The sequence below is a fragment of the Xenopus tropicalis genome, chromosome 2 (genome assembly GCF_000004195.4).
Source record: "Xenopus tropicalis strain Nigerian chromosome 2, UCB_Xtro_10.0, whole genome shotgun sequence".
NCBI classification, from domain to species: domain Eukaryota; kingdom Metazoa; phylum Chordata; class Amphibia; order Anura; family Pipidae; genus Xenopus; species Xenopus tropicalis.
The window spans coordinates 90,839,028-90,859,338 of NC_030678.2; the positions used below are offsets into that span (position 1 = coordinate 90,839,028).

At 37.4% G+C, this 20,311-nt stretch overlaps 1 protein-coding gene across 1 annotated transcript; it reads right to left on the reverse strand.

Moving 5' to 3' along the window:
• Nucleotides 1-370: 370 nt before the first annotated feature.
• mfsd2a (major facilitator superfamily domain containing 2A) lies at nucleotides 371-19,921 on the reverse strand. The gene is given in 14 exon segments (NM_001079167.1): nucleotides 371-911; nucleotides 7,649-7,825; nucleotides 8,092-8,235; nucleotides 9,550-9,662; nucleotides 10,365-10,448; nucleotides 10,920-11,003; nucleotides 11,385-11,506; nucleotides 11,597-11,687; nucleotides 12,319-12,491; nucleotides 12,860-12,938; nucleotides 13,046-13,172; nucleotides 15,538-15,662; nucleotides 17,038-17,166; nucleotides 19,693-19,921. Coding segments are annotated over 14 exon segments (1,578 nt in total). The 5' UTR covers nucleotides 19,768-19,921; the 3' UTR covers nucleotides 371-856.
• Nucleotides 19,922-20,311: the final 390 nt, after the last annotated feature.

A 20,311-nucleotide genomic window follows, 5' to 3' on the forward strand; every position in this document is an offset into this window, starting at 1 on the left:
AATACCATTGGTTTTAAAACTAATATATACAGGACAGTTGCTTAGAATTGCATTTTAATTATACAAAATATGGACAGTTAGGGTGTAATATGTGCTTCCTGTATACATTAAACATTTGTGAATGTGAATTTGTGAATGTACTTGCACTTTTGTTTATCCCTTTTGGTTCTCTAGTTCTCAATTTAAAACCAGATTCATGGACCTCTCCATTCACAATGCCTGGCAATATCACAAATGACATTCAATATGATTGCATGCCTGGGTTACTAAAGGTCCTATAGGCTTAATCAGTACTCATGTGTACAGCATGATACTGTAAATGTGTTTTGTGGTCTGAAATCATTCAAATAACCATACTTAAAAGGGAGACTTAAGGACCGACTTGGTTTTAATACATACATATAAATACAAATGCATACACTTAATATATACAGACATGTGATCAAATACCAGTGTTTGTTGACAAGTAGGAAGGTCTCACAAGCGTACCTTGCAAATATATACAAAAGTCTGTTTCATGTGTACAGTGAACAATATTTATGAATAAAGGCACCTTGTTATTCTTTGATTCCCACAAGATCAAGGGATTTAAGTCTTTATATACAAACACCACTTGGAAAATTCACAATTAATTTAATACATTATCCCTATGTTAGTGCAACATTATGTAGGATCGCAGCATTCAGTGTGTGCCTAGCATTTATAGCACCAGGGATGCTACACATCCCAAGAGGAACAAGAAGAGTCCCGAGGAAGCAGCACAGGGAGGTTATGACTGGTATCCACTCCCCTATGGCGTAATGCGTCCTTCTTGGCATTTTCTGTTTGTGACTACTAACACAGCACTAGACCTGGGTCATACATTGCTTGCCAGTTCTAAGGAGTCTGAATCAGAGTCCCGATTGCTTTCCCTGGGGATAGGAAAAAAAAAGTGAGAAGAGCAGAAAAACTTCAAGCTGCTAAATAAACAATACAAACTGGAATAAAATTATTATGATGGGTAGGCAGAGTAGAGGCAGGATTATTAATAAATACTTGCACATTCTTGTACAGTCATAGGAAATACAATAGCAAGTTTAAAGCCTAAGTTATAAAATGTGATTTACAGCATCAAAGTAATGACCGTTAATTTGATCTATGGTGTCTTATGGGACAACTACAAATACCAGCTGGTTAAATTTTAACTATACCACATGCCTAAATGGCTCGCAAAAACAGTGGTGCAGTAGACACACATGTAGCAAATCCATAACCTGTGCTACCAGAAAAAGGTAGTTGAGGGCAAGTTAAAAGGAAAAAGCAAACATTTTAGATTTTCCATCACAAGCTATAAAAATAGTTTATAACTTACAAAAAAATATGTGATTCAAAAGTTCAGATAGATTAAAATTCTGTATAAAACAAAATAAACCAAAGTATTCATGGAAGTGTGTGAGACATGGAAATGTTTCACCCTGGATCAAAGGCAGAAATCATAGGAATTTTCAGTTTGCTTTTACTGACCTAGTGCAGTTTGAATAGTGAAAGCACTTATTACTAAAGGTTATTAAATCATAACTATGTAATCCCTATCCTGTCATGTGCTCTTGGAATGTAATTCCAGGGCCTTTGCTTTTGGCACAAAGTTATTCAGGCTAGTGGCATGGTAACTTTCTCTCCTTTTCCTTCTTATTTTGTAAGCACTTTGCCCCAAGAGAGAAAGAGTAAGAGTAATCGCTAACCTTCCTAAGGAATTATCTGTTTCAGTCAGTCACATTGCTTACTGTTGTACATTCTATAGTTGCAGCCTCTTGTTAAATATGTTATCCTATTCAAGTGGATAAACTCTATTTTACCTAGGTCTTACCAGAGCAATACATATCTACATACACAGAATTTGATTAAACAGAGAAAACAACCTCTGTATAACCAAACCCCCTGCCTACTACCTGCAGCCTATCACTGAAATATGCAGTGGTCAGTGTTATCAAGCCACAATGACCTGACCCACGAGTGAAGAGCAAAAATTTAGATTATGAAAGAAAAGCATAAAAATACAGCATTTCTAGTAATATTCTATTTAGGGTATAGGTCTCCTTTAACTCATTAGATCTTAGTCTAGTACTAGTGGGACAGGCAGAGAGTTGGAGCTTTCTAGAAACATAAATGGAATGTCAATGTAGAATGGGAAAAAGGCATAACAGACAAGACACAATATACTAGTTTTCTTGCTTATGAGCCTGCCTCTTGAAGTTCTTTAGTCATTCATATGGCCCATCTGCTAGTCTTTTTATCATGAACTAATAATCACTTCATTCATTTTGCTACAGCACATCAGCACGTAAAAAGAGAGAGAGAGAGGGAGGGAGAGAAGTAGAAGGAAAGGGCAGGGAGCACAGACAGGGCTTTTTATTCAACTACTGATATTTAAAAGTATATATATATATATATATATATATATATATATATATATATATATATATATATATATATATACACACTGTATATATAGTGACAAGATGTCTGCCTGTACATGTAATTTTTTGGGGGAATTGACTATGGTAGGCAGGTATGCAGATCAGGAGCATAAGAGACAGGGACACTACAAGTGACATTACGTTTGTCTCTTAAAAAGTTTATTTTGGGCACACTCCTCCCAACATAAACATAACAGTTCACAGTTCATCAGCAAACATGGTTATAATTTGTCTTTTCTTCAGGGCTCTCACGTTCCAGGGTAACTCTCACACTCTGGAACCTTTTCCCAGGACTTCTCACCATTCCCAATGACTTTCACACATCCACGGTGAATACTCGGGCTACTCACTGCTGTCTCTCCCCTCCTGCGATACCAGCTCACTAGCCTCTGGCACACTTTGGCTTTTCACTACGCCTTGTCCTTCCAGCACTCATACACATGGTCATGGCTCCCTCTGCTCCTTGCAGTGGCAGGCATCACCCCTATCCCCTCTGGGAGTTCCTCACACAGTCAGGCAACCTTCCTGCCCTGTGCCCTGCTCTGTGAGAAGTTTTCTCTCAGTGACCCTTCATTTGGGTATTGAACACTTCTCTGGGTGACTCCTCACTTGGTTATGGCTCCCTCTGCTCCTTGCAGTGGCAGGCAGCACCCTCAGCCCCTTTGGGAGTTCCTTACACAGGCAGGCAGCCTTCCTACTCTGTGCCCTGCTCTAAGAGTGAACCCCTCTCTCTGAGTCCCCAATGTCAATCACCCACTCATCACCTGCAGCCTAATCCGGCCAACTGAAAATACTAAATGGAGTATGGAATAGAGGACCTATCCTTCTCACCCTCCATTTACTCCTTTCTCATTTATCCAGCTTTTCCTAAGCCGCTACCATGAAAACAGCATTATCTGCTGCAAAACCAAGCATGTTACCTGGTGCTAATGGTATTCCACCTTTAACACTGGTGAAAAATACACAAAACAGTGTTCTTACTCCTTGTATATCTCACAATATATATATATATATATATATATATTATATATATATATATATATATATATATATATAGATACACACACACAAATAGCAAAAATGACTATGCATTCACAGGACTAATTGGAAAAAAAAACAACCCTATTATTGGTGTAAAATCCAATTAAAGGATTGTTTTTCATTTTTTCAATAAGTCCTGTGAGTGCTATGTCATTTTATGTCAACCCGGCATCCAGGCTTAGAGTTGGTTTTGGAGAGTGCTCTCCTTTTTATATATTATATATATATATAGGTCTGTGTGTGCTTATTATGCAGTACTTTGCAGTTCTTTTTACAGAGAACGTTCATCATTCACTGCCCCAGTAAAGCTAATTTCTCCTGATCACATTCAGACAACACAAACACTAGAGTAATTTTTATCAGGAACCAACAAACCTGCCTGTATGTGTCTGAAGTTTAGGCAAACAGTCAATCCATCTGGGTCCCTCCATATAGACACTATGAACACAACTGCCAATCACAGAACAAGTTTCCTGGCAAGAACACTGTTGGACTCGCAGTAAATAGACAAATGTAGTGATGCAAGCGCATGAAAGAATAAAAAACATATAGTGCAATACGTTTATGAAATGATCCGCAGTGCAAAATATAGATAGTGAATCCACTCCCACTTGTACTGTTACTCTATCAGCATACCAGATGGTAGTGAATAAGGGCCAAACATAAATGGGATAACGTTTCCCTTCAAGCAAAAGTTATCCCATTTATGTTTGGCCCTTATTCACTACCATCTGGTAAGCTGATAGAGTGACAGTACAAGTGGGAGTGGATTCACTATCTATATTTTGCACTGCGGGTCTGAGACCCAATCAAAGGGGTTGGCTAAAGAGGGTGCTGCACATCGATTTGGTTTTTCAAAACAGCACGGAAGTGTTCCTCTTCCAGGATTTTCCACCAGGAGCGCTGAGTTCTGGTATTTTATATACCATTTGTTTTTGGACACTCGCAGCAAATAGCCTTCCATTGTCTTCCAAATCAACTTTATTAGAAAGCCTTTAATCACATTTCTCCAAAACAGGCCCACCAGATCAGGAAACAGGATACTCGAGGCTTCTTCAAAGCATAATTTCCTTCATACATAGCATAATTGTCAGGTAAGACTGAGGTGCAAACAACTGCTGATGTTTTTCTTGCCCAAACCACTGACACTTCCCCACAGCACCAAGAACTGTGACACCACTCCCTTACAAAGAATCCACCCAACGCACACTTTTTGTGTAGTTTTATGTAATTGTGTTTTGCTGTGTTGTGTATTTATATACTGAAGCATTAGATATAGATAGGAAGAAAATTTCCAATTTTTATGTGGTTTTGACTGTTGATAATTAACGGGGATTTTTTGATTTATATATAATAGGTACTCTAAGACTAACAGACAATGTTTTACATTTGTCTATGTGTGATGGTCATAGAATAGGCATTTTACCTTTAAATGTATTTCTCCTTTATGTGTTTGTTGGGATTAATAATAATTAGGGAGACAGCAACAAAATTCTTGCCAGATCAGCAGTAGTGTGCACCTCGGTATTACCTGTCTGTCTGCTATGTATGAATAACATTAACTTGCTTTTAGAGAGCTACGTATCCTGTTTCCTGAACTAGAATGAGACAGATTTGGAGAATGATTTATAAGGGCCTGCTGTGAAACATGTCATCTCTCCTGACTGCTGCACCAGATAAGATAAAGTCATGGGCCATAAGTGCAGTGAGTGCCAGTTGGTTATATAGTTTTTAAATTCTTTTATATTATTTTGTATCTTTTTTACATTTTTCAGTTAAATAGATGGTCTGATTTATATCACCATTTATATTTACCACTTGTACTTTGTTCTTGCCCAGGTGGCTTTATCATCTGTAGAACCTGCTAAATGGAAATATGTTTCCAGTTATGTTTGGCTGCTTGCCTGTCAGGATGACAAGTGTGTGCCAGGGAAGACCCGAGACCTTCTGGATAGCTTGTCTTTATGAGTGGGTCAAATTATTTTCTAAATCGTAAATGTAACGTAATAAAAAAGATCTGGCATTGCTAAAAATGGTTTAGCTTTTAATTACATTTTACTATGATAAAGGCACTGATATTCTGAGACTATTTGCATTTAATCTTAATTTTGTGTTTTTGGTTTTTTTTTTTTAATTATTTAATTCTGGTTTCAGCAACTATCTGGTCCAATTTTCCCTAGCAACTAGGTAGTCCTTTGAATGAGATAACAATAACAATAAAATGGTGGTTTCGCAGAGCAATAGTTTTTTGGCTGCCAGGGTTAGTGGCCCTGACTACCTTTTCAAAGGTAGAACAGCTGTGGCTTAATGGGGACAGGCTGATAATATGAGTGGATGTGGCAGTGACATCAACAGATTACACTGTTTTAGGTGGAGTGATGAGGGTCATGACTGAGTTTAGCACAATTTGTCAAAATGCAATATGTATTTCTTTTGATATTTTGCTAAAAGCGGCATAATTTGCTACATCTGCCTGGCCAAGGCCAAGACAATCTTTATGGCCAAGGTTCTGAGAGTAAAAATTATGTTTCACGCACCCTTCCTAATTAACTGTTAAATACAGAGTTTGAGAAGACAACGAGAACTGGTTTCTGACTAAAAAATAACTGAAATGCTTCTGTTCAATTGATTAGCTAAAAAATAACAGCAGCCTTCTTCCTATACAATGGTAACATTGCAGAGATAATATTATAGCAGTTAATGCTAAATACTAAGCTTTAGTTTAATACCTGTGCCTGTTTTAATCAAAAGACTGTTTAAAAGACTTTTTTAAAAGGTTTTCCAGCAACATTACCACTGAAATAACTGTGTGAATGCTTTTCACACTTTCAGTACTAAATCTTCCATGTTGGCACAGGAATAACCAGCATCACACACACACAAAAGAAAGCAAAGCAGATTAGCTATTCTTGCACAAAATCACTTCCAAAGTAGAGGGTTAGCAGAAGATGCAGAAAGCTTAATCTTACGGGCACACTGGACACGGGTTGGTTGGTTTGGAAGAAACCTTCCAATACTGAGGGAAGCGAGTTTGTATTTCTGTTTATTTGTATATTATATGCCAGTATAAATATATAAAGCAAAAATATTCTTACCCCTTTATGTTTACAGCCTTAAAGGAACAGTAACACCAAAAAATGAAAGCTTTCAAGTAATAAAAATATAATGCACTGTTGCCCTGCACTGGTAAAACTGGTGTGTTTGCTACAGTAACACTACTATAATTTATATAATAAGCTGCTGTGTAGCCACGGGGGCAGCCATTCAAGCTGGAAAAAAGGCACAGGTTACATAGCAGATAACAGATAAGTTCTGTATTCTGTAGAATACAATAGTGTTTTATCGGTTATCTGCTATGTGCCTGTGCCTTTTCTCCTTTGAATGGCTGCCTCCATGGCTACATAGCAGCTTATTTATATAAATTATAGTAGACTTTCTGAAGTAAACACACAACTTTTACCAGTGCAGGACAGCAGCACATTATATTTTAGTTACTTTTATACACTTTCATTTTTTGGTGTTACTGTTCCTTTAAGATGCTATAGACAATCACTATAATGTGACCACTGCTAGCTGCCAACTTCAACAATGATTTAAACGGGTGGTGGGGGGTTTATTTACACCAGAAAGTGTATAATTACTTGTGATATTAATTGTGATTACTTTTGTTAATGTTGAGAACATTATAGCTATTGTTTTTGGAATATTTCCTTCTAGATTGTACCTCTTTATACAAAACAACAAATCAAACAAAACATTCAATAAACCTCCATTTTTCCTTCTTAAGCAAAAAGGCTGTGGTACTGATTTATAAACACAAGACATATGTTAGGCCACTGACTCTTTTTTATTTACTTATTTACTAAGTTAACCCAATACTAATCTTACCTGTTATCATATATAATATAGGTTTGTATTTTAGACAGATTAAGGTGTTAGTAAACCACTGAATCCTTTCATCTATTAGTCCCTGAGTATACACAAAGAAAATTATTAGGGGTTATTGTTAAAAAATAGCAACCCCCTAATCCCACAGGGTCTGCTTATATGTAGTTACATCACTGATATTAACATCTGCACTGACATTTCAGGAAATATATTTCAAAGATGTACGACTATTGCTTTTTGTAAGTTACATAACTGATACTTACCGAATGAGCTGTAGGGCTTTTTTGTTCTGTTTTCGCTTCTCTTCATTGATGGGATATAGTATGAAGAGTAAAAGTCCAAGAAGTATGAGTATCACTGGGGCTACACAGATAAGCATTTTCAGGGTCAAATTCACTTGTTCTGGCTGGGAACAAGCACGTGTCTGATAGCCTGCAAAACTAGAGTTGTACAATTGGGATGAGCCTTCCAGATCACAAAAAAATGCCTTCAGCTTCATTCATCATCATGTTGTACACAGTCCACTTTGTATGCACCTAATTCTCTATTTTCTTGCTTCTCTTCATTATCACAATGCTGCATACATTATCTTGTCATAATCTTTACTTTTTGTCTCTACTACAGTTTCTCTCTAGGCTATGTTTTAATTTGTTTAATTTGCCTCTAATACTCTCCGTTCGACCCTTACCACTTTTATTATACTTACTCTAAACTTAATGTGGAGATGCCCAAAGATACCCCTGAGGCAAACTTGGTGAAGAAGACATAAAATGAGAAGAAAATGGGTTCATGTCCATGAGAATCTGGGTTTTTGAGTATAAAATCATCAATTACATCAGGAAGCATGGACCTAAAGCAAGAAAGATTTGAAGGATATTCAGAGTTGTTTCAGAAAGTGTGAGCATTAAGTAAGTTCAAGCACAAAGCCAGGGCTGTTACAGACAACAATACATAATATATTATATTATATATATATATATATATATATGTTGTTGATGTGTATTTAAGTTAGTTTAATTGCTATCCTTGAGAAAGATCCTAATGAGGACCAAAACATTGTTTTTTTGTGCAATGTGCTTACAATAAAGACATAGAATTTTAATAAGGGTGTGCCAGTCTGAAAATATATTTTGTATTTGACTGAGCACCCCACTACAAAAAAAACATTTTTTAGGCAGACTCTAAAAAGACTTTCATAAATCATACGAACAAAATGGAGCACACCCTATACAGGATCAAAAGCCCTGTGTGCTGGTAAAAGTAATAATAAAGAAGCAGAGAGCCATACAGAGGGACTTTGCAAAAAAAATATAAAGTATTTATTGAAAAAGAGCACAGTTAGTGCTGGAAACGTTAGATCTTTTTCAATAAATACTTTATATTTTTTTGCAAAGTCTCTGTGTGTGTGGCTCTCTACTTCTACAACGTTTCGAGTACTAACTGTACTCTTCTTCAGGGACAAACCTGAAGAAGAGTACAGTTAGTACTCGAAACGTTGGATTTTTTCAAATAAATTTTTCCGCCAATCACTAAGTCCTTGTGCGTGCGGCTCTCTGTCCTTTTATATATATATATATATATATATATATATATATATATATATATATATATATTACCAGAAGGGTGGCACTCCACTTTAATTACATACCCAGGTGCACGTTAAAAACATAACACAACATACAAAAAAGACCAGCAACACTGGGATTTCTGTGCAAATCAAAAAATATATATTTAAATGTGCATATACAGAAAATCCCAGTGTCGCTGGTCTTTTTTGTATGTTATATATATATATATATATATATATATATATATATACACACAAAAGCTGAATGGCAGACTGAATGTTAAAAATTTAGTAAAGGATGGCTTGATGAATGGGAGCAAAGACATGATAGTTTTCCAGAGTAAGCAGATTACACTTCTCTAAACACTTAAATAATTGCTAAAAGGGGCAATATAGGTGATGGAAAGAATGCCAGGCCTGGAGTAGGATGCTTAAAAAGGAAAAGTAAAATTACCTATCAAAAGTGGTGAAACGTATATAATGACTGGAAGTAAGGATGATGGCAGAAGAAAGGATATGACCATTGGAAGGCAAATAAAAAATAGGGGCAAAGAAATGATTCTGAAGAAAAAAAAAAAATTAAAAACACTTGCTCACCAAGGCAGTAAGAATGCTGCAGCAACACTGAGTCCAGCAGCCACAGCTACAACATAGGCAAGAATTAGGTTACTCTCCATCAGCACCACCAAGATCAGGAAGGGGATAACAGACTGCAAAAGAGATTTCATATTGTAGGACAGAGATAAACAGTGTAACTTGCATTTTGTTAATAGCTATTATCTCTATACCTCAAGACATGATTTACATGTGTGTTTAGTAAAAAGAAATTGCCTGCTATTCACTCCTATTATTTTAGCAAAATTTCTAAATGCATGAAGCATTTCTTGTACTCTAATATGCATTAGTCCCATATGATGCAGTATGTGATGCAGTATGGGGTGCCAGTAGCTTAGGATAGTAATCTTGTACTGTCTTTGTATGAAGGGCATATATACTAAATAGGGCAGGAAAGGAACAGTAGATTGGGGGTGGATCAAAAGGCACAAAAATAAAATTGAAATTAAGATAGCAGTGGAGAGAAGGAAATATGATGAACTGGGGAGGTACATATGATTTAGATGTCTTTTTTTACTGAAAATGTATTATATACTATTACAAATCAAAAATGTAACAGACTTTTGATTTGTCAGGTCCTGAATTTCATTCCCTTAAATTATACTATGCTGATTAGAATGAGAAACCAATTATGTGAAACAGAAATACATAGCGTTGTCCACTAGAAGGCAGTGTAACACTACTTAGATCAGTTAAAAGCTGTGCCAGTTTCCTGCCTTTTTTTCTGTGCTGAGTACATGGCTAGGCTCTCTTCCCACTGTCAGTAGCTGGTTTATATTACCTCTACTTTTACTTACTGAGATCCCAAAATAGACTGCAGTTTTTTTTCCAAAACGGGTGAGGAACCATTGCCAGAAAGGAACCGTCAGAGTTGCAGAGAGCTGAGAAAGGAGACAGATTACATCATAAGGCAAGAGATAAAAATGAATTGGTGAAGCATAAGGAATAAGCCCTAAACAAATAGAATTAAACACTCAAAAATCAGTTAAATGATAAAAAGATGACCTCAGGTCAAATTGTTATATGGAGTTGCAGAATGTTTGCTTAAACAATAACTTTGGAACTTCTCAAAGATGGGAGTGCCTTTTATTGTTCAGAATAGATCTGTATACTGTTCGGTTAAAGAATAGTTATGCAGTTAAGTATCAAGTTCAACCCCTCCAAATGACTGAATAAAGGAAATGGAGTAAAAATATAGGTAAAAGAAAATCACAGTGTATGTAAAGCATGCAATAATCATCACTTCATCATAAAATCTCTAAGGGCAGTGGTGCCTGTAGGTGTGTCTAGATATGCCCTTGGAAATGTTACTTTGTTGCAGGTCTTTACCTAAAGACAGGAGATTGACTCACCATTACAACTAAAAGGATATTCTGAAAGTCTCTTCGAAATCCCATGGTATAGGTTAGGAACAGAGCAAAGTTACCTTCTAATAGCTGAAACACAAAAGATTAGAAGGTGTTGACAAGCATAACTAGGAATGTTTGCATCTACAGTTCAGTAGCAAATAAAGCATTTACAACTGCATCAGATACCAGTATAACAGCAAGAATACTTTTCAACAGAAATCTTGCCTACTTTATACAATGGGAGGCCTAAAAGACACATCAATTTTACTGTTTGAAACTCATCAGGCCACCAATCACTATCCACTCAAAAGGACAGGGACAAAAGTCCTTATCCCAGTTTGCATTTACAATACCAGAGTTCTTAACTACCCATATATTTACTAATAAACATTCTACTATGTATGAATACAGCATATGGTAAGGCCTGTTCCTGCGTAAGCTATTAAAAATAAAAGAAATTGATCTCACCATAAAAGCCAAAGATGTGAAGAGGAAGCCAGTAATTAACTTAATATAGGGTTTATGAGACATTACAAGCTTTAGACCCTGCCAGAAGGAGAAGGGCTGGTCTGACAGCAGTTCATAAGCATCTGTAAGGTAAAGAAATAAAATGTATTGCAAGGAGAGCAAGGCAGGAAGCACAAAAATAAAATAATAAAATTGTCATGTATTATGCACACCTCTTTTTTCACGTACTCCTAAAGTCAAAATAATAGCGCATAGCACATAAATTGCACAGATGACTCCTGCAGCAATCATGTAGGCATCCCTCTGTAAATACAGAAATGGTTTAATGGAACCATGTTAGATAAGGCATATCAGTAATCTACAAGTTAAGATAGAAGGTGAATCTGAAAAATAGGGAAGAGAAAAAGTAATTGAGCAGCAAGAAGGCACTATCCCCCTAAAATCTACTAATCTAATCTATTAATCAGGGATTTACTGCATGGAAGAAAACTTCAGGCTCAACTGAAGTCATCTTCATAAACATGCATACATAAAAACATATTATTTGTAAGGAGACTTTATATTATCCAATCCCTGAACCTTACCTTGTATCAAACACCTCAGCTGGAAGAGATTGGGGAAAAAATACCACCTCACTCCAAGCTAATCCTGCAGTTAATTTAAATAGCACCTAATACCCATGCAATCATAAATGTGAATACATATTTTAATAATCTCTGTGTACTTCCCATGTGTGAACAAAATGTGGGAGTTTTATGACTTTAGATTTCACTGCACAAACAGTAAAAAAACAAAAATGTGCATGCCCTCAAGGAGTCTCATGTCTCTCATGCAGATTTGTAAGTGAGAATTAATTTTAAGTACCACACAAATGTTGAAACAAAGATGAAACTGCTTAAACATGTATATTATAAAGAGGCATTCAGAAACTCACTGTGCTGGAAAGGGATTCCACATCGTGAGTAATGTTGAGATCTTCCATAATCACAGAAGTATTATAAAGGTGAGTTTCCCGAATGTGCTCTACACAGGGTGTATTCTCTCTGCCTACTATCTGTCCCTGTATGGCAGTTCCCAGAACAGTACCTAAGACCTCCACTGTCATACCTGAAAGAAACAGAAATTCTGTTAGTCTTATGTTGTGTCACAAAATAGAAGTGTACGGAAAGAAGAATTATGAGAAATCTAGGATAAAACCATCAGCATAATAGCAAGAGAAAGGCAAACAGTAACATATTTAGAAGTTACTAAAAAAAGTAGGATAGAACAGAAAGTAGGAGAGAGGAATGACTTAAATAAGCAGAATTCATGTTTATTTTAATATTGCAGATTAACTGAAAACATATCGAGAAAGATTCCCCAAATGAAAAGAAAAACATGGAAACACTGAATAAAATATAGCATTCCAAAATGCCCAGATTTTCCATTTGTGGTACTGAATATGGAAAAAGAGAGATAGGGAGGACGAGACTTACGATATCCTGTGGCAGAATCCCGGTCGCTCTGTTCTTTGCTTATGAACATTGTAAGAGCAGAGTATGGTACATGGAAACACTATAAAAAGGAGAAAATATATATTAGAAGTCATTTTACCCCAGGGCAAATACTCCTACATAAAGCAGGATGCAACATTCCACTGTATCCCCTCACATATTTCTTACCGTAACCAGTGTCTGGAAAAGGCAGTAGAAAACCAGGTACCAAATAACCATTGAAACCCCTGAGAAGCCAGGTACAAACCAAATGAGAAGATACGAAACCACAGCAAAAGGAGTAGAAAAGACCACCCTGTGAAATTGAGATATAGAAAGAATATTTAATGAAGGATCAGTAGCAATTCCCTTTAAATGGTGAGGTTCATAGTGGGGTGTCTGCATGCAGTGTGGCTGACTGCTTTATGAGCACAATATAGCACAATCCCCCCTATGTAGTAAGGAACACAAGCAATAGCTACGAACCAGCCATCATTATTAAGGTGGCATTCTACTACAAGGTTTATTTATTAATGCATCCGCTGGTACTTTAAAATGGATGTAATGAAGAGCACATTTATTAAAGGAACTTGTGTCCCAACATGCTCCTGCACCACTGCTATTGCATCCATCCTGTCTTAGGACTTCAGGGTCCCCACAGTGGCATCATAGTTTTACCAAATGCACCCAGTGAATCAGTACCACGCTGTCATTTTCTTGTGAATCCTCTCTATGGTACAGTCTGTGTGTGCATGTACAGAAGAGTGAAAAATCAGGCACACTTTTCACTCTACTGAACATTCCCACCTTGTCTGGGGTACAGCAGAATGGGAGAACATTGTGACATGGTGCTCCTACAGAAATACTCCAGGCTGGTGCAGGTTTCAGCAAACAGGAGCACTGGCCTGAGGTCTCAGGTAAATGAATATAATCATTAGGGAATGCCTAACGTTTATTGATTATAACCTTACTTTAAAATGAAACTTTCCAATATAAAATCTACATATAGGTATCGGCTGCAAATTTTTGTAACAAAAGGAATACAAGAATCACATTTTTCCAAAGTTTACAGTTACTTTTTCAATGTGCCTACAGGTTTGACTGCTCTCCTTTCCTCTAAGTATAACCTCTCGGAACAACATTTCATTTTTTTCTATATCTGCAAACATTTGCAAGTATTTGGCCAGTGTACTTACCACTCTTTTATCTACAGTTAATTCTGAATTTAGTAAATTTAGTTATCCACAAAATTCTCAAACCACTCACATTACTAAAATCTCTCCATAATGCAGGAGACGACTAAAGAAGGTACAGGTATGGGATCCCTTATCCGGAAACCCGATATAAAGAAAGCTCCAAATTACAGAAAACCTGTCTCCCATAGACCCCATTTTAATCAAATAATTCAGATTTTGAAAATTGATTTCCTTTTTCTCTGTAATAATAAAACAGTGATTTGTATTCGTTCCCAACTAAGATATAATTAATCCTGGATATAAAATAATCCTATTGGGTTTAATTAATGTTTTATTGATTTCTAAGTAGACTTAAGGTATGAAGATCCAAATTACAGAAAGACCCCTTATCTGGAATACCCTTGGTCCCGAACATTCTGGATAACAGGTCCTATACCTGTACCAGCTTTTACAGAATATAAATTTACTGCAGGAAACATGTGTAATCTTGATTTGTCAGAATCATTCGGCTAATGATTTTTTTTTTTACTTAGGACTATTATAATCTAATTTGAAATGAATGCTCTTCTTGCTGATCACATATGTCATGTTCTTGTGATTGTTTGTTATGTGACACACTTATTCTAACTGAAATACAGTACTGTGTATACAGATATACAGTGCTATGTCAGCGCACACAGACGAAGAGAGTTACTCCCGCTCACTGCTGTGCCCTCTAGTAACCTTAATTTCAGATGCGAATGAATGGTAGACACACCCTCCAGCCTAACTGGCTAAGCTGAGACACTGTTCTGTACAGGCAGCCCTTTGATTGGCTAATATTGGTGGTGTGTTTTCTTCAGAAATGCAAGCTCCTCTCACACATTAACTCCTTCCTGTTTCCACATCAGTGTATGAGATCAGGCGATAGCCACGTCTGAATCATCTCAAACCAGAAGTGGGACACGTCAGTTATCATTAACCCCATGTTAACCATAACTTGCCATTGTCACTGCTAGCAGAATGATAACTCTTTATATGCATTAAACTCATATGAATTAACAAAGGGCAAGCACCTATATTAGCAATACAATGCTTTTTGTGTTAATCTAAACCTGGAAATAGCTTATTAGAATTCAGAATATGCTCATAGCCCTTTTACACTACACACCTAAACTGGTCTCTGCTGTTAAGGAAACAATTACACAATGCCAGGAACGCATCCAGTATACTAAGAATAATTAATTCTTTCACACTGAATTAGTATATGAGATATATTTGAACTGGTACACATTGCTATTGCACAATATATGATATACTAATGAGGATTACTGTATGTAGGGGTTTCTTTCTGTACACACTTTGTGTTTAGGTGCCCTTAAATAATCTTTGTCCTTCCAGGTAACTGAAATAGGATTTATATGATTATGCACAGAATTCTAAATTTATGTGGACTTGGAGAAAGGAAACATTTGCCAATCATGGTTACCTATTTAAAATACTTACCATGGCAGCAGTCGGCCCAGCCTTGTCCAGGAACTTTTACTGACAAAAAATCCAACCAGTGGATCAGTGATAGCATCCCAAACCCTGCCCGAGAAAAGGATGATGGAAGCATAGAAAGGAGGTACCTACAAAGGGGATTATTAAAACTGAATATGAGAAGGGAAATATATGGATCTTGCCAGTTCATTAATCATAGATTGAAAAACGGATAACCAAATAACCAGGGTAGCATGCAAAAATTGCCAAATGAGGGCATGAATAGGATGTAGATGCATTTCAAACCTCCCCCCAAACAAACACTTTAATGCACCTTCTTTCTAACCAATCTCTTTTTGTTCCAGATGGTCACTACTCCCTCAGATTAAAAGATTATTATTATGGGAAACTCCAAGTTGTACCACAGACTCAGCAATAACATTTAAATGTATTGAACACCTGTGTTTTGGGTTAACCAGTTCCATGATTTATAAAACTGTGTACCTTATAAAATAATTATGTGCCCACTGGGAAGGCTACATTATTTGTAGACATTTTTACAGAGAAGGGAGGTGATATTTTGTTTGACAAGTAAGAGGCTATAAGTGATGCAGGCTACTGAAAATTACAGTATCTTAGGATACATGGAAGTGACATGTTATAGAGGTGTAGCTACAAGTGATGTACTGAATCCAAGATTTGGTTATGCATTCAGCTGAATCCTTTTGCAAAATACAGATTAAGCCAAAACCAATGCAAACCTTTAAAATAATGTAACTTTAGAAAACTGGATGACTGAAAAGTACACATTTTTTCTAACGATACATTGTGGACCTTTACAATCCCATGCAGGCACTGCAGTACAAGAGTGTATAAATGTGCTGAGATTAAATGACAGGCAGTACCTGGAATGCCAAAGGATATAATAGAGAAACATGTATGTTTTCTCCTAGTCAAGAAATACAAAGTACCAAGCAAATATTGCATTCAAACAAACTAGCAAATTTAACTGGTTGATTAAAAGGTACTAATGATGTGTGGGTGGGGAACAACCCAACCCACACCCGATGCTTACACGCAAAACTTAACATACACCTGACACTAAACTGCAAATTGTTGCTATTGTAGGACTCAACCTGTACACATGTGTGCCAGCTTTGTATGCTACTTTTGCACACATCTCTGATTGCAAGACAGGGAATCTTTGATAGCAGAGAAGGGGTGTAATTCCCCAGTCCTGCACCCAACCCTAACCCGCAGTGGTCACCTCAAATTTCAACCTGAATCCTCCCAACGTTAACTTGTGGGTCCCACTAGTTTTAGATCAACCCACACATAACTAATAGATACTGTTTATTACTACTGATGCAAATAATGTGTCTTTTAATACACTACTGCTATAGGTGTCTGTTGGGAGGGACCCATGAATGTGTGTATGTATATCACTAAGGCTAGATAGCATTCTACATTCAAGAGGTTCAATATAATCAGGACACATAATATAAGGTATCCATAAGTTATTACCTGTGCTATATCCAATAGAAAAATTTGTAGGAAGAATCCCAGTGCACAACCAGTTATCTGATAAGGAGCTCCACCAATGGCAAAACATATCTTACTGCAGACAGAGAGCTTGTGCTTTCCTGATCGGCTCTGTAAGATGAAAAAAAAATGGTTTTGTTAGGTCGGTTTGGCAAAACTGTTGCTGGTACAAAGCAAGGATTTTAAACCTAGAGGGTAAGCTAGGCAACTCTTAGGAAACATATTTATTGTAGAGGTAAAGCAGTGTCCTGGCACTGTAGTAAATGTTTTCTTTCCAGGGAATCTCACGTGAGATTCCCAGCAGAGGTCAGATGTTTTAAAATGGCAAACATGTTGTGCTAGGAATAATGTCCAACATAAGGCCAGGGTGTAAATTAAAAGCCATTTGGCACCATAAACAGCAGAAACATAGAGGATAGTACAGTAGCTGCCAAGAGGAGTACAGCCACAGTAACAGAAGTTCTCCAAACTGGGACACAGCAATATGTTTGGCAGACCTAGCAACATCTCAAGGGGTGGCAGGATAATGGGGGTGGGGGGGTGGGTCCAAGAATGATGCACAGTGACTGTGACAATGTGTACGCTGTTCAATATAGGCATAGATAATGTCGTTTTAGATAATGTAGTTCTATTGTCTCTGGCCTGGCACAAACTTGGCACTATTTCGTTGCAAAGATTTGTGGCTCCTGTTAAAGGTTTATGCTGCTGTTACAAATGCATGCAGAACCTATGTATTCAGTGTATAATGCTGCTAAACAGTCCTTCATCAAGTGGAATGTTAATACCTCTCACTCCTGGTGTGCCATAAAGGTTGGCAGAGCAGCATAGGTCATGATTTTTTAAGACTGAGCAGGTGGTATTAATAACCAAATACAGTTCCAGCAGTAGCATGGAAAGAATGTGTATGTGCGCATGCACACAAATAAATGAGTGCAAAGGTTACCTTTCTGTATTGCTATAATATATTTATATATGTTTGTGTGTTTTATATAGTGCATATACAAAAAGCAGACACTATGGGGGAGATTTACTAATCCACGAACGGACCGTAATGGTCGGTATTTTTCCGACTTTTTCGGATGTCCCGCATTTTTTTTGGATATTTTCCATGACTTTTTTGTCGCCATCGCGAAAAAATCGGATTGGTTTTTCCGCCGTTTACTATCGCTCAATACGAAAAAATCACAACGGCGATGAAAAAGGCGAGCAAAATACGATAAAGTCGCGATGGCAACTAAAAAGTTGCGACAAATACGAAAAATTGCGACGGTGACGAAAAAGTCACAAAAATTTGGTTTCCAATATGAATTTTTCCCTTTTGGGATTCGGATTTGTGGATTAGTAAATCTGCCCCTATGTGTTTGCATATAGAGGATATACATCTATACATTTAAAGAGCACATATAATGCGTATACACACTGTATATTCATGTAGAAGCAAAATCTGCTCATGAAAAGCAGAAAGTATGAATAAATAATGTGAATACATATAGAAATGGAAATACAATTAGACCATTGAATATGTAAGTGTACATACATTAGGCAGATATGTACATGCCCACAGAATATATATGTATAAAAGGCAAACTGTATATGTGTATACATGTGTTCAGTGCATGTGTTAGGTTACAGGACATTGCATGACAGGTTTCCTTTAGTGTATATTAACTTCCCTTATGAAGGTCAAAAACATGAAATATGTACTTTAAATGAGGAAGCTATTTTAATACATAGCAGCTATAAATGGGCGGAGAACTTTGATTCCAATACAGCGCTGAAAATGACGCCAGTTGCTCCCGTTCCTGGTACGGAGTAACATTGTATCAAGTTGCCAACTCTGTATTTAGATCATAAGCACAAGGCCTTGAAACATTTCAATTTCCAGCCTTGACTGGCATGGATAAGAGCCAATAAATTATCAGAAACACAAAATCACAGCCTACTTGCATACATTGTGGACTATACCTAAAAACTGGGCGTTGGTGTAGGTACCCTGGTAATGTATGCGACAGGCAGCTGCTGTCGTTACCAGTGGTTGTGCTTTGAACTTCAAACTCCAAAGTAACTATAGCAAGGTGTCCAAGATACCTATATAGTTCAATAAATAAATGATATATGGATTTTGAAAAGAGGGTGGCATTCAACTTAGCAAGAAGTGCCTTAGTCACAAAAAAATTATGATAAAATAATGGTAAAATAATATTGACTACTGTCTGTTCTACATATAGCCCTGACACCAGCCAATATTATATGTACATCAAGGGCAAGTATTCAGTATGTACTGATTACACATACTCTTGGAATCTCTGAAAAGAAAGAACTTACCAAGGGCCAATGGAAAAGAAGCACATCAGAAAGGTCAAACTCGTTTCTAAGAAAGCTCGTTTTAAATTCTCGCCTTCCCATACACTAACACATATGGCACACTTTTAGGTAAGGCAGACAGCACAAGAGCTGTAGTTCCGCAAGTGCCTGAGGGCCCCAAACAGGGCATCCTTGTAGGGTAATTCTAATACAGGACCGTACCTCTGAGAGCACAGAGTCGCTTTTGTGCTGTGTAGTATCACATGAGTTCTGTGAGGCGCCTGCTATTAGCTAATAAGCATACTGGAGCGCATACAGGATTCACTAACTCACCTGAGTGGGGCTGCCAGGCTCATTCTTCTGACCCAATAAGCCGGCACAGGAGGCGTTTTCACTTTCTTTTTCCATGATGGGGACGCTGGGTAAGGCACTAGATATTCAGAGGTATTCAGTACTACGTGGAGCAGCTTGGCCAGTCTCACGCTTGCTTATTTTAAGGGTATGTCCTGAGTGGTATGCACCTCCACTACGGGCGCAGTATTCTGTAGCTCGCCAGGAGTTCGGAAAGCACCTCACACCCTTTCGGTACCCGCCGTGAATGAGTAAGTGCGTTCCTTTGGGTTCTCCCTTCCCAATACCTCATCCAGCGCTCGCCTCCTCAGTCTGGCATATGAATGAGCTGCGTGAGACCGGTGCCTCGTATGACCGCCACGCCCACCACACAAGCGCCTACAATGACAGCTGCGTAATAGAAGGGGGTGCGGTCGGCTCGAACACATTTGTCACGCCCCTTTAACGTCTTTCGAGCATCCTCCCCAAGTGTCAGAGGTTTTGTGTGTGTAAATTTATCCCTACTGTATGTACACATACTCGAGTCTGTCAAACGCGGTAAAGAAGTACAGGCCACCCAATTAATAGAATGCAAAGCCCGCACTCCTCTTCGCTTTATTAT